Raw genomic sequence first — 17,128 nt, 5'->3', positions numbered from 1 at the left:
ACTTTCTATTCATCAAAGAATTCTGAAAAAGATGTATCACATTACCTCAAAAATATTAAGTAGCAAAAACTGTGTTAAACATTGCTGATAATAACCATTCTTAATAATTGTGGACCAATACAAACTGAGGTCCCACTTTATATTAGGTAGCCTTAACTACGGTTTACTTGGATTTAAATTAATCATTTGATACAGTGCACTTATTGTGTACATACATGTTTTTACATTGTATTTATATTTTAAAAAATACCTGCATGTAATTACAACTGTAATTAATTTCTCTAATTACATTTATAGTTACACTGTTGACCCACCCCTTACACTTTAACCCACCCTTAAACGTACCCATACCACCAAACCTGTCCCTAACCTTAACCATATCCCACCTCAATAGCAGCAAAAGTGTTTTGCAATATAATATGAACACAATAAGTACATTGTACTTAATTTTGATGTACAGTGGTGTGAAAAAGTGTTGGCCCCCTTATTTTTTTTGCATGTTTGTCACACTTTAATGTTTCAGATCATCAAACAAATTTAAATATTAATCAAAGATAACACAATAAACACAACATGCTACGGAAGTTCTAAGTGGCCATGCATTATTATAATTTTTCTGTCTTGTTTTCTCATGATCACGACTTAATTTTCTCGTGATCTCGACATAACGAAAGTTGTTTTGTCGTTATCACAACTTAATTTTCTCGTGATCTCGACATAACGAAAGTTGTTTTGTCGTTATCACGACTTAATTTAATTTAAATTAATTTAATTTATTCGGCATGAGAAAATGCTATAGAAGCAGCATAATCGCAGCATCATGGATGATCGTATTCGCTTTTACTTTGATCAGGGACTCACTCAAACTGAAATAGCTCTGTGTCTGTCAGTGATTGACGACTTGCACATAAGTGTTCGCCACTTGAGAAGGAGGCTGTCGGGTCTGCAACTTTATCGTCGAAGACAATGTAGCGACCCTGATTTTCTCACGATAGCTACAATTACGTCGTGAGAAAACGGTTTTTACGTTGAGATCAACAACTTTCGTTATGTCGAGATCACAAGAAAATTAAGTTGTGATAACGACAAAACAAGACAGAAAAATTTTAATAATGCATGGCCGCTTAGAACTTCCGTAACATGCAGTTTTTAAATGAAGGGTTTTTTTTATGAAGGGAAAACAAAATCCCCCCCAAGCATTAATTTCTTACTTTCCTAATCTTATGGAGTTTTGAGTTTGAATCTTAATTGAGTTTAAATTTAAAGAGACAAAATTTCTGAATGTATTTGTTTGAAATATACAACCTTATGGCCAAGAACAATTCCAACGTTTGCTTGAGTTTAGTGTTTTCAGTGTTTCTGTATGCTTGTTTGCCCTTTTTGAACTGTTCAGGGTAGTGTGGTATTGCTAGATATGGTTTATCCTCTGGAAATTCTCCTCATGATGCTTTTGAAGTTGATACAACTTTTTGTTTTGCTCACGTTGTGAAATTAAGAAATGCGGTTCAATTTCAGTTCAAAATTCAATACATAAAATTTATTCAAGATCTTGTTCTTCTGACTTTGCAAGATTGAAAATAAAAGTCAGTGAAAGGCAATGAAAGCTTACTTTCATACAGTCTGGTGACTTTTAATGTAAATGATTGCTTTCAGTCAGTATTAAACCTCAGAGGTCTGGTCTCATAATAACCTGATGTACTCGTTCGGTGCTTCTATTGTACTTCAACAAAAGGTGAGAAGGATTAATCACTTATTCAAAATCGCACAGCAGCGTGTGCTCAGTTCGGTGAGCGCTGTCAAACAATTGCAACACGATTGGCTTTTCTTTGCATTATTTAAGCATATTGAAAAGAATGAGAATGTGTAATGTGGTGAATTGTTGAAGCTTAAATTGCTTCTTCAGAGCTTGGCAGAAACAAACAGTGTGTCATCAGACCGGCCCACCACCAGCTGCTAAATGTATTTAAATAAGTCCACTGAATATGAACAAAGCCATAAGCAAAGCATGCTCATTAGTGATGGCCAAACCTTCCTCAGTGTTGCCAGAGGAGTTCGGCTCTTGAATTCAAATCTAAATTATGTGCATAAAAAAATGCTTTTTCTCTTTCCTAGGTATACAAATTTGTTTGCGACCAACAATGACTTCAACAAAGCGGCTTATGCTGTTGTTCTCATGGCATTGTACAGTGTCACATGTGTAGAAACATTGATAAAGACCAGTGGATGGATGTAATGCCCTTGGCCTTTTTTTTTCCCGCTCAACAAACTGCATTCGTTCACTTGAGAATCTCCAAGATGTTTTGTTTTGTTGAACAGCGCAAAACTTGTAGTTGCGAAACATGAATTTGGAAATAATGCAAGGCCTTGCTCCATTAAACATAAATGTAAGGTTGTTTTTTTTTTAAGTAGATTTGCACAAGGAGAAAGAGCTGTCAGTCACACACAATGAAAAATTGAGCAGAGATGCAAAGATGCGTCTACAAGTCAAACTTTTCTTAGTGCAACGCTTTGCCCAAAGAGCACCTGACCTTGTGATACTGCCCCATGCATCTGCAATAGTGAGATATATATTTCAACCTGCCCTATGCCAGGGGTGAATAGAGAGGCCCCAGTGTTTGCTCACCTTGTAGAGAATTGCCCCTGGCTGTTTACACTGTGTGGGCTGTGAGGTTGCACACAGATTTTAAAAATGGATTGATGACCACCAAAAGACATTGGAAAGCCAAAGGGCAAAACAGAAGTTCACTTTAGTTTCCAGATTACTGACCGCTTCCCGTTTGATATCGCTTGATGTTTTTTTTTATTCATGATTAGTGCTATCGCTTGACATGGTTTGATGTGCTTCGCTGGTCTTGTTTGATCAGTAGATGTACTGATGTTCTTCCACTGGGTTATTTATTTACAGCGTGCTTCTGTTATTACAAAATTCGTATTATAAATGAATAGTTCTGGTTCTGGATGCTAACTGGTCAAGACAACATTTCAGCTGTACTAAAATATGTGATGTAGTAACAGATATTAATTTAGGGACTATAGTTTAATGTAAAAACAATGTGTGTGTGTGTGTGTGTATATATATATATATATATATATATACATTGACAAAATATTACAATGTAAAATAAGTGTTTTCTACTTGTAATAAGTGTTACTCGACATGTAATTTATTATTGTGATGGCAAAGCTGAATTTTCAGCAGGTATTATTCCACGTGTCAATGTCAGAAATATCAGAAAATTCAAATATGCTGATTTGGTGCTCAAGAAACATTTCTTATTATTATCAATGTTGAAAACAGTTATGCCGTTTAATATTGTTTTGGAAGCGATGATACATTTTTTAAATATTGTATGATGAATAGAATGTTCAAAAGAACAGCTTTTGTTTGAAATATAAATTTTGTAACATTATTATACATGTCTTTACTGTCACTTTTGATCAGTTTAATGCATCCTTGTTGAGTAAATGTATTAATTTTCTTTCAAGTCGTGGGGGAAGTCGTGGCCTAATGGTTAGAGAGTCGGACTCGTAATCGAAAGGTTGCGGGTTCGAGTCCCCGGCCGGCAGGGATTGTAGGTGGGGGGAGTGAATGTTCAGCGCTCTCTCCACCCTCAATACCACGACTGAGGTGCCCTTGAGCAAGACACCGAACCCCCAACTGCTCCCCGGGCGCTGCAGCATGGCTGCCCACTGCTCCGGGTGTGTGTTCACGGTGTGTGTGTGTGTGTGTGTGTGTGTGTGCATTTGTTCACTACTCACTGCTGTGTGTGTGCACTTGGATGGGTTAAACGCAGAGCACCAATTTCGAGTATGGGTCACCATACTTGACAATACGTCACGACTTTACTTTACTTTACATACCTAAACCTAATGATTTTTTATTTGATTTTATTACTTTAATTATTTTCAGTCAAATACTATATTGCACTGATGCCTAAAATTGCTTGTAGCATAAAAGTGGTTTTATTTTTGTTTTATTATTTTTTATTATTTATTTTTAATTTTTTTAACAAAGTAGTATAGATTTATAATATTGTTGTCATTCATTTTTAGCATTTTGTGTGGTTCCTAACAACGCCCCCAAAATTACAGTCTCTCTTATTTTTTGAAAAAGCTTCATGAACATGCTTGGGGAGTTAGATACAATGTACAGCATGTATTTCGTTTTCCAAATAAACATTAGTGAGCTGATGTAGATGTAAATTAGGAAAGGGAAATTCGGCCTGGCTCGTACCAGTGGATAAAAACCAATACAATCTCATTGTAGTCGTTCCGAGTGGGTGGTAGAACAGCAGAGTTTGGCGGAGCTGACATCTCTCTCCTCTTTTGAGTTACCAAGAGGCGTCTCTGCACTCCTTCACGAACTAACAAAGGCGTTTACACATGGAAAAATAAGACACATCAAATATGGATCTTTGTGCGTTGAGAATGTGTAAATATATCTTCAAATGCAGGCTTGTTTTTATTTGCTCCCTTGTTGTTGCGGGGGAGTCGGGCTGTTGTCATGAAGCACAGCTCCTCCATCCACTGATCAATATGTTTTCCTCTTTTTCTCTTTCAGAGGAGAAGACACAGCTGGTTCTAAATGTCGACAAACAGCTTGAAGAAGTCAGAGAGTTGGTGGGTCTTTGATCAGTAATTTCCACTCTAAATAATGAATTTGGAAAAATTTCCCCCCCGCATAAACAACACCTGCAATGTCGCTGGTGACATGAGACACTCTTCATCTGGCTGAAGGCTGCTCGGTGCTAACGGTGTGATCACATCCACATAATGCGCTTTTAAGTGACACCGTGCGACACATTTCACACCATTATTGTGGGAAGGCACCGTGGCAGGTGCCGAAAGGAGGGATGTGTGTCGCATGTAAATTGTCCCATCATGTCATGTTGATTGGACAGTGTAAATCAGCGGGGCCCTTTTGTGCACGCCGGTTTGCTCACATGTGACACGGACACATGTCGTAGTTGTCAGAGCTCAACCGCGCCAGAGGTTTTAATGAAGCGGCACATCCTAACATGACTTGATTTGCCGGGTGCCAGAATCGATACCTCTGCGCTGCCTCCGGTTGACAGTAAATTAGCTAGATAGTTTCATTGTTTTGTATCAAAATGGTATGCTAAGTAGTTTGATTGTTTACACTGAATTTAATTGATGTTCCTAGCTCGAGCAGATGGACCTGGAGGTTCGAGAGATACCTATTCAGAGCCGAGGCATGTACAACAGCCGTCTGAAGAGCTACAAGCAAGAGATGGAGAAACTTGAGAAAGATTTTGTGAGTATTAAAAACGTCCTTATACCAAACAAAGCAAACATGTATTGCGTGAATACTTTCATTGGCCGCTTTCTTCTTCACATAAACACGCACGTACACACGTGGTCTGAAGCTTGGTTCTTCAACTCAAAACCCACCGAAGGTTGTTGACATTTCCACTGTGGTTACTTCAGAGTGTATTTTTTTGCAACTACCACTTGGGCCAAGGAGAGCAGGCCTGTATTTTTTGCCAGATGTCCTTGTTTAGTTATTCATAACTCTACCTGCCCATGAAGAATCCACCCCACACACCAATCCACAAACCTTAATGAGACGCTTTTCCTCTGAAGCCAAATTTTTCCTTTGCTTGTTTTACATCACCATGTTTGTCTTTCTTACTCTCATACTGTAATATTTATATTCAAATACACGTATTTTTGTTTTCTCTTAGGTGGGCACATTTATATTATACTGGATAAGGAGAGGATAAACTACACAATAAACAAACTTTGATTCTTTAATATTTGGAATATGAGGTGTTGGCCTTGCCTTTGTGAGTTTCTGAGATCAGGATAATATACTACATTCCCTGTTTCTAGTAAACCCTCTCGTGTTTCAGTAATAATATATAAAATATTATTAATATTTAAGTAATAATATACATGAATATATATATATATATATATATATATATATATATATATATATATATATATATATATATATATAACAACTACATTTCTATAACATATTTTGTGTATTGTTTCTTTTTTTTTTTTTAAATCACAGTCATCATTTGTTGTCCTACTTTATTCAATTGCATAAATATTTATTTAAGTTTTATATTTAAAATCAACAAACAACACATAAAATTACTTTTTGTTTACACCAATATACAATAATAATATTACTAATTATGTTGATTTATTTCGATTATGAGTATTTATTTTGATTATTTATGTTTAGGATTTTATTTCGATGTATGTTATTTTAAACATTTTTATGATTTAATTAATGATTAGCTTTTCATTAAACTCACAAACCCCCTTTACAAATCCCAGTTTGGGAAACCTTGACGTTATGTAATGTTTAATGTACTTCATGTTAGTAATTACAATGATTGGAATATATTTTTATATCAATATGGTACAAGATTGTCCTATATTTATCAATGTGATAAACAAGTTAGGTCACTCTAAAAGTAAGCAAAAAGTACTATGCACACAAGTATGAAATATTTATATATTTATAAAATAAAAAGTAAAACAACTAAATAAATATTAACAAATTTATGTGGAAGGATAACACACGTGTGTGTATGTGTATATATATATATACAGCGAGTAAAATAAGTATTGAACACGTCACTATTTTTCTCAGTAAATATATTTCTAAAGGTGCCGTTGACTTGAAATTTTCACCAGATGTCAGTAACAACCCAAGTAATCCATACATACAAAGGAAACAAAACAAATAAGTTCAGAAATGAAATTGTGTAATAAAATGGAATGACACAGGGAAAAAGTATTGAACACATGAAGAAAGGGAGGTGCAAAAAGGCACCAGCAGAAATCTATCAGTAATTAGAAAGCAAACCTGCCCCTAGTCAGTGGAAATTAATATTAGCTGGTTCAGTCCCAAGACCTACAGCACCAGGATGATGAAGATGAAACAAGGGTGGACATTTCAGCAAGACAATGATCCCAAACTCAACTGGTTTCAGAGAAAGAAAATAAAGCTGCTAGAATGGCCCAGCCAATCACCTCACTTGAATCCAATAGAAAATAAGAACTAAAGATCAGAGTTCATAGAAGAGACCCACAGAACTTTCAAGATTTGAATACTCTGTGGAAGAATGGGCCAAAATCACACCTGAGCAATGCATGCGACTAGTTTCTCCATACAGAAGGCATCTTTACCAACAAAGGCTTTTGTACGAAGTATTAAATACATTTCAGTAGTTCAATACTTTTCCCTTTGTCATTCAATTTTATTACACATAACTTCATTTCTGAACTTATTTGTTTAGTTTTCTTTGTATGTATGGATTTCTTGGGTTGTTACGGACATCTGATGACAATTTCATGTCAACAGCACTTTTAGAAACACATTTACTGGGAAAAATGGTGACGTGCTCAATACTTATTTTACCCTGTGTGTGTGTGTGTGTGTGTGTGTGTGTGTGTGTGTGTGTGTGTGTGTGTGTGTATATATAAGATTATAACACATTTCACATACAATATATATCACATTGGAATTAAACAGTTTTAAGCCATTTCAGTCCCTCTACAGCCTTGTTCTCTTTGCAATTCACTCCATTCACTGATGCCACCATATGAAGTCTCAGCACGCAGCAAATTCTCTTCATCTGAAGTCGTTGCTTTCAAACCCAGCACCTGCACCTAACTCAAGGTGCTCTTGATATCAATTACCAGATGGCTACGGCATACCCACAACGATTCCAAAAAGGCTGACATAAATGAGGAGATTTTTGAAAAGGATCTTTTGCCAGTGATCTGATGTTGTGCCGCTGTGCTGATAGCTCAGATCACAGTGGAGATCTCTCGTCTCCGAGGGGCCTCACATTCCTCGCCGTGGGCATTTAATTGGCCGATGATTAATCTTTAGCTTCTCCTGCTTGACTGTTGCCGTGCTTAATTATCATGCAATTAACACCTGCTGTGAAAGGGTTTAGTGCACCGTTCATGGTTACATTCCTTTGCCTTTCACCTTCTTTTTTTTTTTAGATATATTTGCAAACTAATCATGGATATGCAAGATGTTGGGTGCTGTTAACATTTTAAGCTGTCGTTTATTTAAAAAATGTATTGTGCTTTGCAAACTCAGTTTAATAGATCAAATGATTTCAGTTTTTGTTGATAATTTAAGAACTTTAAATTCATTTGGCTTGATAATAGTAACAATAAAATTGAGAATATTAATGAAAATGAACAGTAGTTAGGTAGTACTTTATAATACACATCCAACGTTTCTGATTTAGTCTCTACTAAAAAAAAAGGTATTGTTTATTATTTTATCTTATTTAATTTTTTTACTAGACAGATGTTTTTGTGTTTTTAGACTGAGATAGTAATTGTTCTGATTGAAAGCACTTTTTTCTGCTTGGTGCTTTGAGTTTATGTGCATTTGAAGAACAGATCCCCCTGAAGCTGCCAGTGATAGCAAACCCCAGAAACTTGTCCTAAAGCCGGGAGATTCAGCTGGCTCCTCAGAAGTGCCAAATGCTTTAGCATGGATGGCTTATCCTCTCTGCCACGCAACGTGAGCACACACGCACACTTCTAAGAGGTGTCAGGGAGAGGGCCATCGCTGCTTTCTCTAAAAAAGCAGAGGCTTTGTTGTGCTTCCACGGGAAATCAAGGCCTTGTCCTGCCCTTCCCCTCCTCTGGCCTCCCTGGAGCTTCTCTCTCTTTACCCTCGCTCGCACTCACCCGTTCACCCGTGGTTTGAAGTCTTCACTCCATCCCACTCGCCAGACTAAGCCTCCTGTTCGGCGGCAGACGGAGACTGGCTGACCTCTTAACCCTGCCATTTTTCAAGAGAAAGTAGGCAGATATCAGAAGGACATCCCGAAGGTATGCTCCCTTCATGATGGCTTCATTTTGATAATGGGGGCACTGGGTCTTAAAGCCGAGAACCCCCGCAGAGGCCTTATATTAGCAAAAAAGTGTGAGTGCTAAATATAATATATAAACATAAAATGAGCACATGCTTGCAAAACAAAACAAAATGAAGGATCTGTTTAAAGCAAGAAGAAAAGTCTATGCCTAGAGGGTGAAATGCTTGGTATATCTGTCCACTCTGTTACTTATATAAGACCTAACAGGACCTAATTTTGTATCAAACTATATATGTGTATATGTGTGTGTGTGTGTGTGTGTGTGTGTGTGTGTGTGTGTGTGTATTCATTCCCCTCATACTGAATAAAGTAATTATGGAAGATTATATTGAACGTACCTTGTTTAGACAAAACACTTGTTTTCTCTTTGATATTGTCACATCAATACAGAGACGATAAACCTACCTGCATTATCAGGCTCAATTCCTGGTTCTGACACATTTCCTTCTGTGAACGACAGATGGCGACATTGTTCAAGGTATCGGGAAGAAATCACTTGCTCATCACTGCTTTTAGGCAATTGCTAATCAAAGCCGTTTTCTTAGATATAAGTAGATCATCAGTCTCTTTTTGACTTCTTTCCTTTGAGGAACTCTGAGATTAAACACTGTGAATATCCCAGGTGATGGGGTACTTGTTTGCTCATTTGGAGGGCAAGTGGAGCTTGTAGGTAAAGCGGCTGGGGTCTGGGTGAATATTTGAGTACAGGTCTCTCCCACCTTTCTGCACTCAAAGACTTCTCCTCAAGAGTTCTGCTTTGCTCTCAGCACTGTAGTGTTTTAATCTTTAGGAGCGGTGTTCTTTTAATGGACTGACTTCTGAGACTAATAGTCTTTTAAAAACTGGCATCACATTTGAATAATAATTTATGTTTGAATTATTTTAGTTTTTTTTTCATTTCAAAATGTGATGACGGAAAAAGAAATGCAAATTATAATTATTAGTTTTCCTATTTGTATTTTGCTAGGACCTAATTTTTATGTTTGAATAAATTGTGAATATTTTGGTCATGTTAATGCAGAGTACAATAGTAATAAGGTTTTGTTTACATGAAATGGCAGTGCTTTTCATTGTAGGGTGCAGATATATCATTCTTTAATAGTATTTCATTATACATTTTTTGTTAGTTTTTTTTTAATACCATGCTTTTTACAAGAGTATTTAAGAGATTTAGAGAACATGCGCATCTGAAATCATGTTATTTGTGAAGCATGATCTTAAGACAGAAATGTTCAAAGAAAATAAGTTGTTTAGCTTGATTGTTCTATAGATTATAAATGATATATGTGCTTTCATAATTGTTGTACAGTCATAAGACAATTATGAGAATTTATCTTATTTTAAATTCCACTTCCCTATTCAAAATTGCGACAATTGCTTGAATAATTCCTGCAAGCAATAAGTAAAATGCCCTCCTGACTCTAGCTGTTAGTATCTGATATTCAAGAACCCTATAAAGTATTTATCAGTTCACTTTTGCAGTGCTAAACATATTTTATCATCATTGTTTGGCACTGAATCAATTCAAAGATTGTTTATCAGAGCAGATTATTTTTTATAGGTGTTGTGAAGAAAGCGCAAATGACCTTGAAATAAAATGAATAGTAAGCTTAATTCACTGTAAAAATTGAATCATGGCCGGATATATCTATTTAGTAATTTCTGAAGAATACATTTTCAGGGTTTTGTCAGAGTTGGCTGAGTGGTTTGCTGAGACATTTTGTAAGGTCTAAGAATTGTATATTTGTACCAATAACATAAAAAATAAACGTATCAAAGGCTTCTGTAATATGTCTAATATTAAGTGTAGTCTGAGAAGTTAACAGTGAAATTATACACTGTGACCTAGTTTTCCAATGGTAAATTTGCCGTAGTTGTTAAAAATGTCAGATGGTGGGCAGCTTTATTTAGTTAAAATTGTCTCGCAAGGGCAAATGGACGCCTTTGAGTGATTTGTGACATTTATAGAAAAGTATTTGTCAATGAACAGTTTTACGTTATGAAATTACTGGTCAAGGTCCAGGTCACAGATTCAGCAAAACTTTGTTGGAGTTTGTTAAATCCCTTCAGGGGTTTGCCGGATAAGTGAACTGAACACAGGTTTGTCAATCATCTTGATGAAATCCAATGACTTCAATAAAACTTTGTTATACTCCCCCAAGTTAACTTTTAATCGTCAAGCTCTTCTCATCTGCAGACTTGTTGCAGCCTTTACTGCGCTATATCAAGTTTTACACACACAACATGCTTTCCAAATAAGCGCTTTGAATCTTTCAGAATCAAAACTCAAAAGAGTTCTTGTTATACCAACCAAGTCATCTATTACAGCAGCTTCCACAAAAGAGAAGCATGACAGACATACTTGACCTGGATGTTCGACACTTTTAATCGCCTTAAATTAGAGCCGAATGTGCACTCGGAAAACTCTCGATTGTTTGATTGTTTCATGCTGCTAAGAAGGTAATGCAGATTAGGATAGTTGTGTCCTTTGAGTTTAGCAAGCCTCCAATGATGCCCAAGTCCAATCGCACTCCCTGATTACAAACCTTCTGTGTTTATTATGGAAATCTCACGGATTCTTTTTTTTGAGATGGTACCAATTTAAGAAGGGACTAAATCGATCTTTTGAACACGTCTTTTATTATGGAGTTGTTTTTGGAGGGGCGTTTTGCGGATTGGTTGGTACTTTGAGATGGGATTGTGTGGCTTTGCAGAGATCAGCGCTGTGGCGCGTGCTCTAATCGCAGTGATGGGACGATGATGAGGTGAAGGACTGTGTCACTCGAAGGAGAAAATCAAGCCTCCATGGCTGGGAATGAAGAGCCCATGTACTTAAAAAGAAGTAGAGTTTTTTCCCCCCCTCAAACTAGAAAACTAAAAACCAGTCTGAGTGTATTTTAAATCCTAATTTTATAGCATAGTGATTGGACGTATTACATGATTTATTAAATTTAAAAAACCTAAAATAAATAGTACATTCATAATTATAAACCAATCATGAAAATCAAATTAAATTGGAATTATATTGAGAATAAATTAGAAATATAAAATAATATTTATCATTTATATAAAAAAATTCTGTAGTAATAAGTAAATTTAATGATATAATTTATCTACTAATCTTCATAAAAATATTAAGATATTAGTTACATAATTTCTTGATAATTGTGCTGTGTTTTTGGGTGGTGAATTGGTTATTTTAATGGATAATCTCCTATTTGTCTTCATAGTTACCCGTGACACAGATCAGGCAGAGCTTTTCAGTTCAGGACAAACATTTCCATGTTTCTGTGTATGTGTGTGTCTGTTTGAGAGTGGCTGGATAATCAGACACAGCGGAGCTGTCTCCTCTCTCTGCCTGTTCCTATCGCTCCTGTAAAGTGAAAGTGACATGTGACACCCCCGGAAAATGATGAACTGACATGAGGGACGAAAAAGGGTGACAATTTTTTTTGATTTGCCAGACCAGCTTAAGTATGAAAAATCATGAAGTATTTATGAAATGTATTATGAATCATTGACTTGTTTTTTTTCTCCCTATTTTAAAATGCACGCTCCCAAAAAAAAAGAGAGAGAAAACTTTGACGTCTCAGACTCCATAGACATCAATTGGTCCTCCCCCTTAATGGAGTGATATACGTATTTACAGTGCACATGAAATCTGTAAATTATTGCTGAGTTTTTCTCTGTAATGAGGACGAGAGGGTTATTTCGGCTTTTACAGAGAATTTTGGCTGGAATTAAAATAATGGTGAAAGCTTGGGGTGGAAATTAGCTTTTTCTGAAAAGCAAAATTTAATGAAAATTTAATCTGAAATTGAATGTTACATCACACTTTTTAAAAACATTAAGAGCTTACAGACAGAGTAGGTCTAGGTAGAAAACCATTTCTATATACCATATTACTTTACCATTATTAACATATTAAAGCATATTTCTATTCATGTTGTTTGTAAAAGTACTTTTTTAAAATTATTTTGTTGTACTTTAATTTATCATCTTTTTATTCAGTGTTATTTAGTATAATTTTTTGTCTGTATTAAAGGATTCATTTATTTGAAATGCATTAAGCATTGTATTAGCTATATATATATATATATATATATATATATATATATATATTAGTATATGTGACCCTGGACCACAAAACCTGTCTTAAGTCGCTGGGATATATTTGTAGCAATAGCCAAAAATACATTGTATGGGTCAAAATTATCCATTTTTCTTTTATGACAAAAATAATTAGGATATTAAGTAAAGATTATGTTCCATGAAGATATTTTGTAAATTTCATACCTTAAATATATTAAAACTTAATTTTTGATTAGTAATGTGCATTGCTAAGAAGTTCATTTGGACAACTTTAAAGGCGATTTTCTCAGTATTTAGATTTTTTGCACCCTCAGATTCCAGATTTTCAATAGTTGTATCTCGGCCAAATATTGTCCAATCCTAACAAACCATACATCAATGGGTAGCTTATTTATTCAGCTTTTAGATGGTGTATAAAACTCAATTTTGAAAAATTGACACTTATGACTGGTTTTGTGGTCCTGGGTCACATATATATATTTTTTAATTAAATGAATCGAATATATAATTATAATTTTTTTTGTTAAATTAGTCAATTAGATAATTATATTTAAATACATATTTATCAATTACCACACACGCACAAACAAAAATAATGTGTAAATGAGTTTAGAGATCATCTCCTTTCCGACAGAGAGCTATACGGAGAGGATTAGCAGAGGCCACGGATAAATATCTTGTCTTGAACTTCCGTCTTGAGCTCTATTGTGATGAATGGTTGCAGTTGATTTCACAGGACCGCACTTCATTGTGACTGTGGATAAGGCCTTTGTTTATATCTCCATTTGAATTTGGTGCACATAGGCCAGTGACAAATATACATACATGTATAGAATTAATGATGTGGTTAAGCTGCTGTGTGTGTTTGGGTATTTTTATGCTAATGACGTGAACATTCATCCCAGACAATAGTCGCGTTGCGAGTAGGAGAGCGAGAGACTGAGCGAGGCGTTATTCAACGCGTAGCCATTCATTCCCGCGTGTATTTGACACAATAATAGCATATAAGCTCGGCTTTCTTTATGACTGGTTGCATCGGAGTGTTCTTAGATGAAACACTCAGAACAGACATCAGATACTAAATATGGCATGAACTTAGGTCAGAAGAAAAAACAAACAAATCTTTTCTTCTTTTTTTTTCCAGAAGGGAGAGAGTTAGGTGGAGAGAAAGACGGATCGGGGGAGGTGAAGAAAGACGAGAAAAAAAAGAAGTTATTTTCTGTGCAGGGTTCAGTGAACCATATGTAGGTAGCCACAGGCTAATGGGCGATTGGTCCCTGGCTCGCCAGGTATCTTGTGCCTCAGAAATCCCTCCTCCATTTCCTCTAATCTCACCTTTTCTCTGGTGCTGACCCAGGGAGGCCCGTTTCATTCCCCACTGCACGCCAGAGGAGAGTACTGTGATGGGAGCCGGCCTGGCCCTGCCAGCTCTGGCAGTCTCCCTCCCCACCGGCTCTTCTCTATTGATTTCTCCACTCTTGCCTAGCCGGGGTCTGCTCTACCAGTGCCCGCACCGGCCCCGCTCCCAACCCAGCATTAATGTGAGAAAAAGCTCGGCAGCCAGAGAAACGGGCTTTGATTTTTCATTAGAACTGCTTCCATATTTTAATATTGGGTTTAATCGGCGCTTATGCCTTAAAGAAATAACCATTCGCAGCGACTCCCCGGCCTTCAAGAAGTATATGCCGTTTCTTCAATCAAAGCTGCTTGAATTTGCTCTTTTGTTGGGAGTTCACTTGCAATCGTTTTTCCCTCGCTCTCTGTATGTGGGCAGAGTCGTTAGGTTTATTGACTCCACTTGGTGTTTCGAACATGACATTGACAGAAATATCCGTGGCTGGATTGAACGGTTTTATTATATTATTTAGAAACTTTTTCTGACCATTTTTTGGCATCGTTTGTTTTTTATTATTTTATTACTATAATTTTTTTACTCAACCTTCCTTTTTTATAATTTTATATAGATGTTTCTTACAAATTACAGTTTTATTTTTTATTGACAAATATAATTTATTTGGACATATTAAATGATGAAATAATATTCTTTTAATTATAAAATGACAATGGAAACTGTTCCATGACTGCATTCAGGATAACATAATTAGAATAGATTGTAAATGTAAAAGAATATTTATAGATATAATATTAATAAAATAATTTGCTATGTCAATCTAACACTTTTTTTTTTTTTTTTTGTTGAAAATTTTTTTAAATTTAAGTTTAAATATTTAGTCAAAGATATGATATTATTATAATTATTAATATTATATTATAATTGTATTTTTAAAATGATAAAATATACAATAAATGATATATATTTTATATATAAAATAAGATATTTTACTTATTAGGGCTGAATATTTTACTCAGCACTAATATATCACAATAGCATATTCATTTGATTTTAATCTCAATGGCCTCCGTTTGTTCCTGTTTTTTTCTTTTTTTCTTCAAGCTTTGTTTATTCTTCAATACACAATGCACTGTGAATTAAAGGCACACACCAGTAACCTGTGTGCTAATGAGAGACACCATGCTGATATCGGTCCATGTGTTGTGCACAGCTCCTGCGATTTTTAACGTAAATGTCACACCGACGCACACTAAACCAAACACATCTGTCCATCTTTCACCCATACGACAGATTTGATGTTACCAAAGACTAAAGAAGAAATCACAGAGGCACAAAATACCCTTCTGCGACCGTCATTACTTTGTGGCTTTATCTGATATCGTATCAAGTGCACAACCTCCTACAATTTATTTTCTAGATGTTTAAGAAAAGCAACATTGTGTGTGCGGGTGGATGTAAAGCTTCCTGTGCATGTGTGAATAGTATTTTTTCTGCTTGCGGATGGTGTTTGACTCCTGCTAGGATGAGATGCATTATTTAAGACTGTTGTGATACTGGAGCTTGCTTGAAAAAGTCTTTGCTTTCTTCAACCACTACAGCACTTTGCTCTAGACCAGATGCACTCAGAAAAACACATGACGCTTTGTCCACTGTTGCAAAACACAACTTAACATCACAAAACACAAAAGATGCATTCACACAATGCCCTAATAACAATCACATTTCTTTATATTTAATGCCATTCATTGCTAGTCATAGTCTTTTTCTAAATTGCTTTCTAGATTTAATTTTTTGTTGCACCAATCAGCAGTATGATGTGAATGTTTTTTTTTTTTTTTGCTTATTTTTCCCCCCACTTGAATCGTCAATTCCCCTTAAACATTTTCAGCAGATTATGAGCTGCAGAAAGAAAAGGTTAAATGGCAATTTGAGGCAGCCACATTGTGTTTGACTAAAGTCCCATTAACTCGAAATCAGAACTGGCCAGACATTTTCCCACTGGTGAGAAATACTTAATGAAACACTTTATAAATTAAATATTATTAATTACTCTTCACGGTTTGCCACCAGACGTGTGGTTTCCGAGTGGAAAAGTGGAGGAAAAAGCTTTGGCAGTGTCACTTCAGGGCCTCTCATTAAACTCTGCCCCTGGGTATTTTTATGCCTTTTAATGCCTATCTAATGAACTGTTTACTTTTGCTGCAGTTCAGGTCCCATTATTATTTGCGTCCTTGTGTTGCCGTTTGCTGTCAGTGTACAGTGTTGTGGGGAAAAAAAAGCAATAATAATGATGAACAATAAGAGATAGCAGTTGATTTATAATAAGATATTTTTGTGGTAATTATTTCTAACATTTTTTTACTTTTTTCATTATTTTACTTTTTCCTGCCCTTAGAACTAAAGGTTATTTTTTTTTAATTATTATTATTGCTTGAATTCTTTTAATTAACCACATAGGTTGTTTGGATGGTGCAAATAAGATTTTTTAATATGCTTTTATATTTATATAATAAGAAATGTATTTGACTAATATTTGCTGCAGTTTTGTTCATATGATTCTTATTTCAGACAATATATGATCTTTTTTTGAGCTCATATAAATATTTAGCATGCACGATGCATATGCAATTATGGTTTGGTTGAACAGTTTTTTTTTTTGCATCGTGCATCATGTCAACAGACTTACAACACACATTTTTGACAGGACACAAAAACCCTCGTCTCTGGTTTGATGAGACATGTCTGTTTTAAAAGGCAGTCAGACCACTTTGCATAAAGTTAAGACGGA

The 17,128-nt window shown here is 35.5% G+C and overlaps 1 protein-coding gene across 4 annotated transcripts in view; it reads left to right on the top strand.

Annotated features, from left to right (window-relative positions):
* vti1a (vesicle transport through interaction with t-SNAREs 1A) overlaps positions 1-17,128 on the top strand; it is a 134,423-nt gene that overhangs the window by 1,057 nt on the left and 116,238 nt on the right. For all 4 annotated transcript variants that reach the window (XM_079398076.1, XM_079398075.1, XM_079398078.1 and 1 more), the window contains exons 2-3: positions 4,562-4,620; positions 5,165-5,275. In XM_079398076.1, coding sequence (XP_079254202.1) covers positions 4,562-4,620; positions 5,165-5,275 — 170 coding nt within the window. The remainder of the gene's footprint in view (positions 1-4,561; positions 4,621-5,164; positions 5,276-17,128) is intronic.

This window comes from Barbus barbus, assembly GCF_936440315.1.
Source record: "Barbus barbus genome assembly, chromosome: 38".
NCBI lineage: Eukaryota > Metazoa > Chordata > Actinopteri > Cypriniformes > Cyprinidae > Barbus > Barbus barbus.
This window is presented reverse-complemented; position numbering and strand designations above follow the sequence as displayed.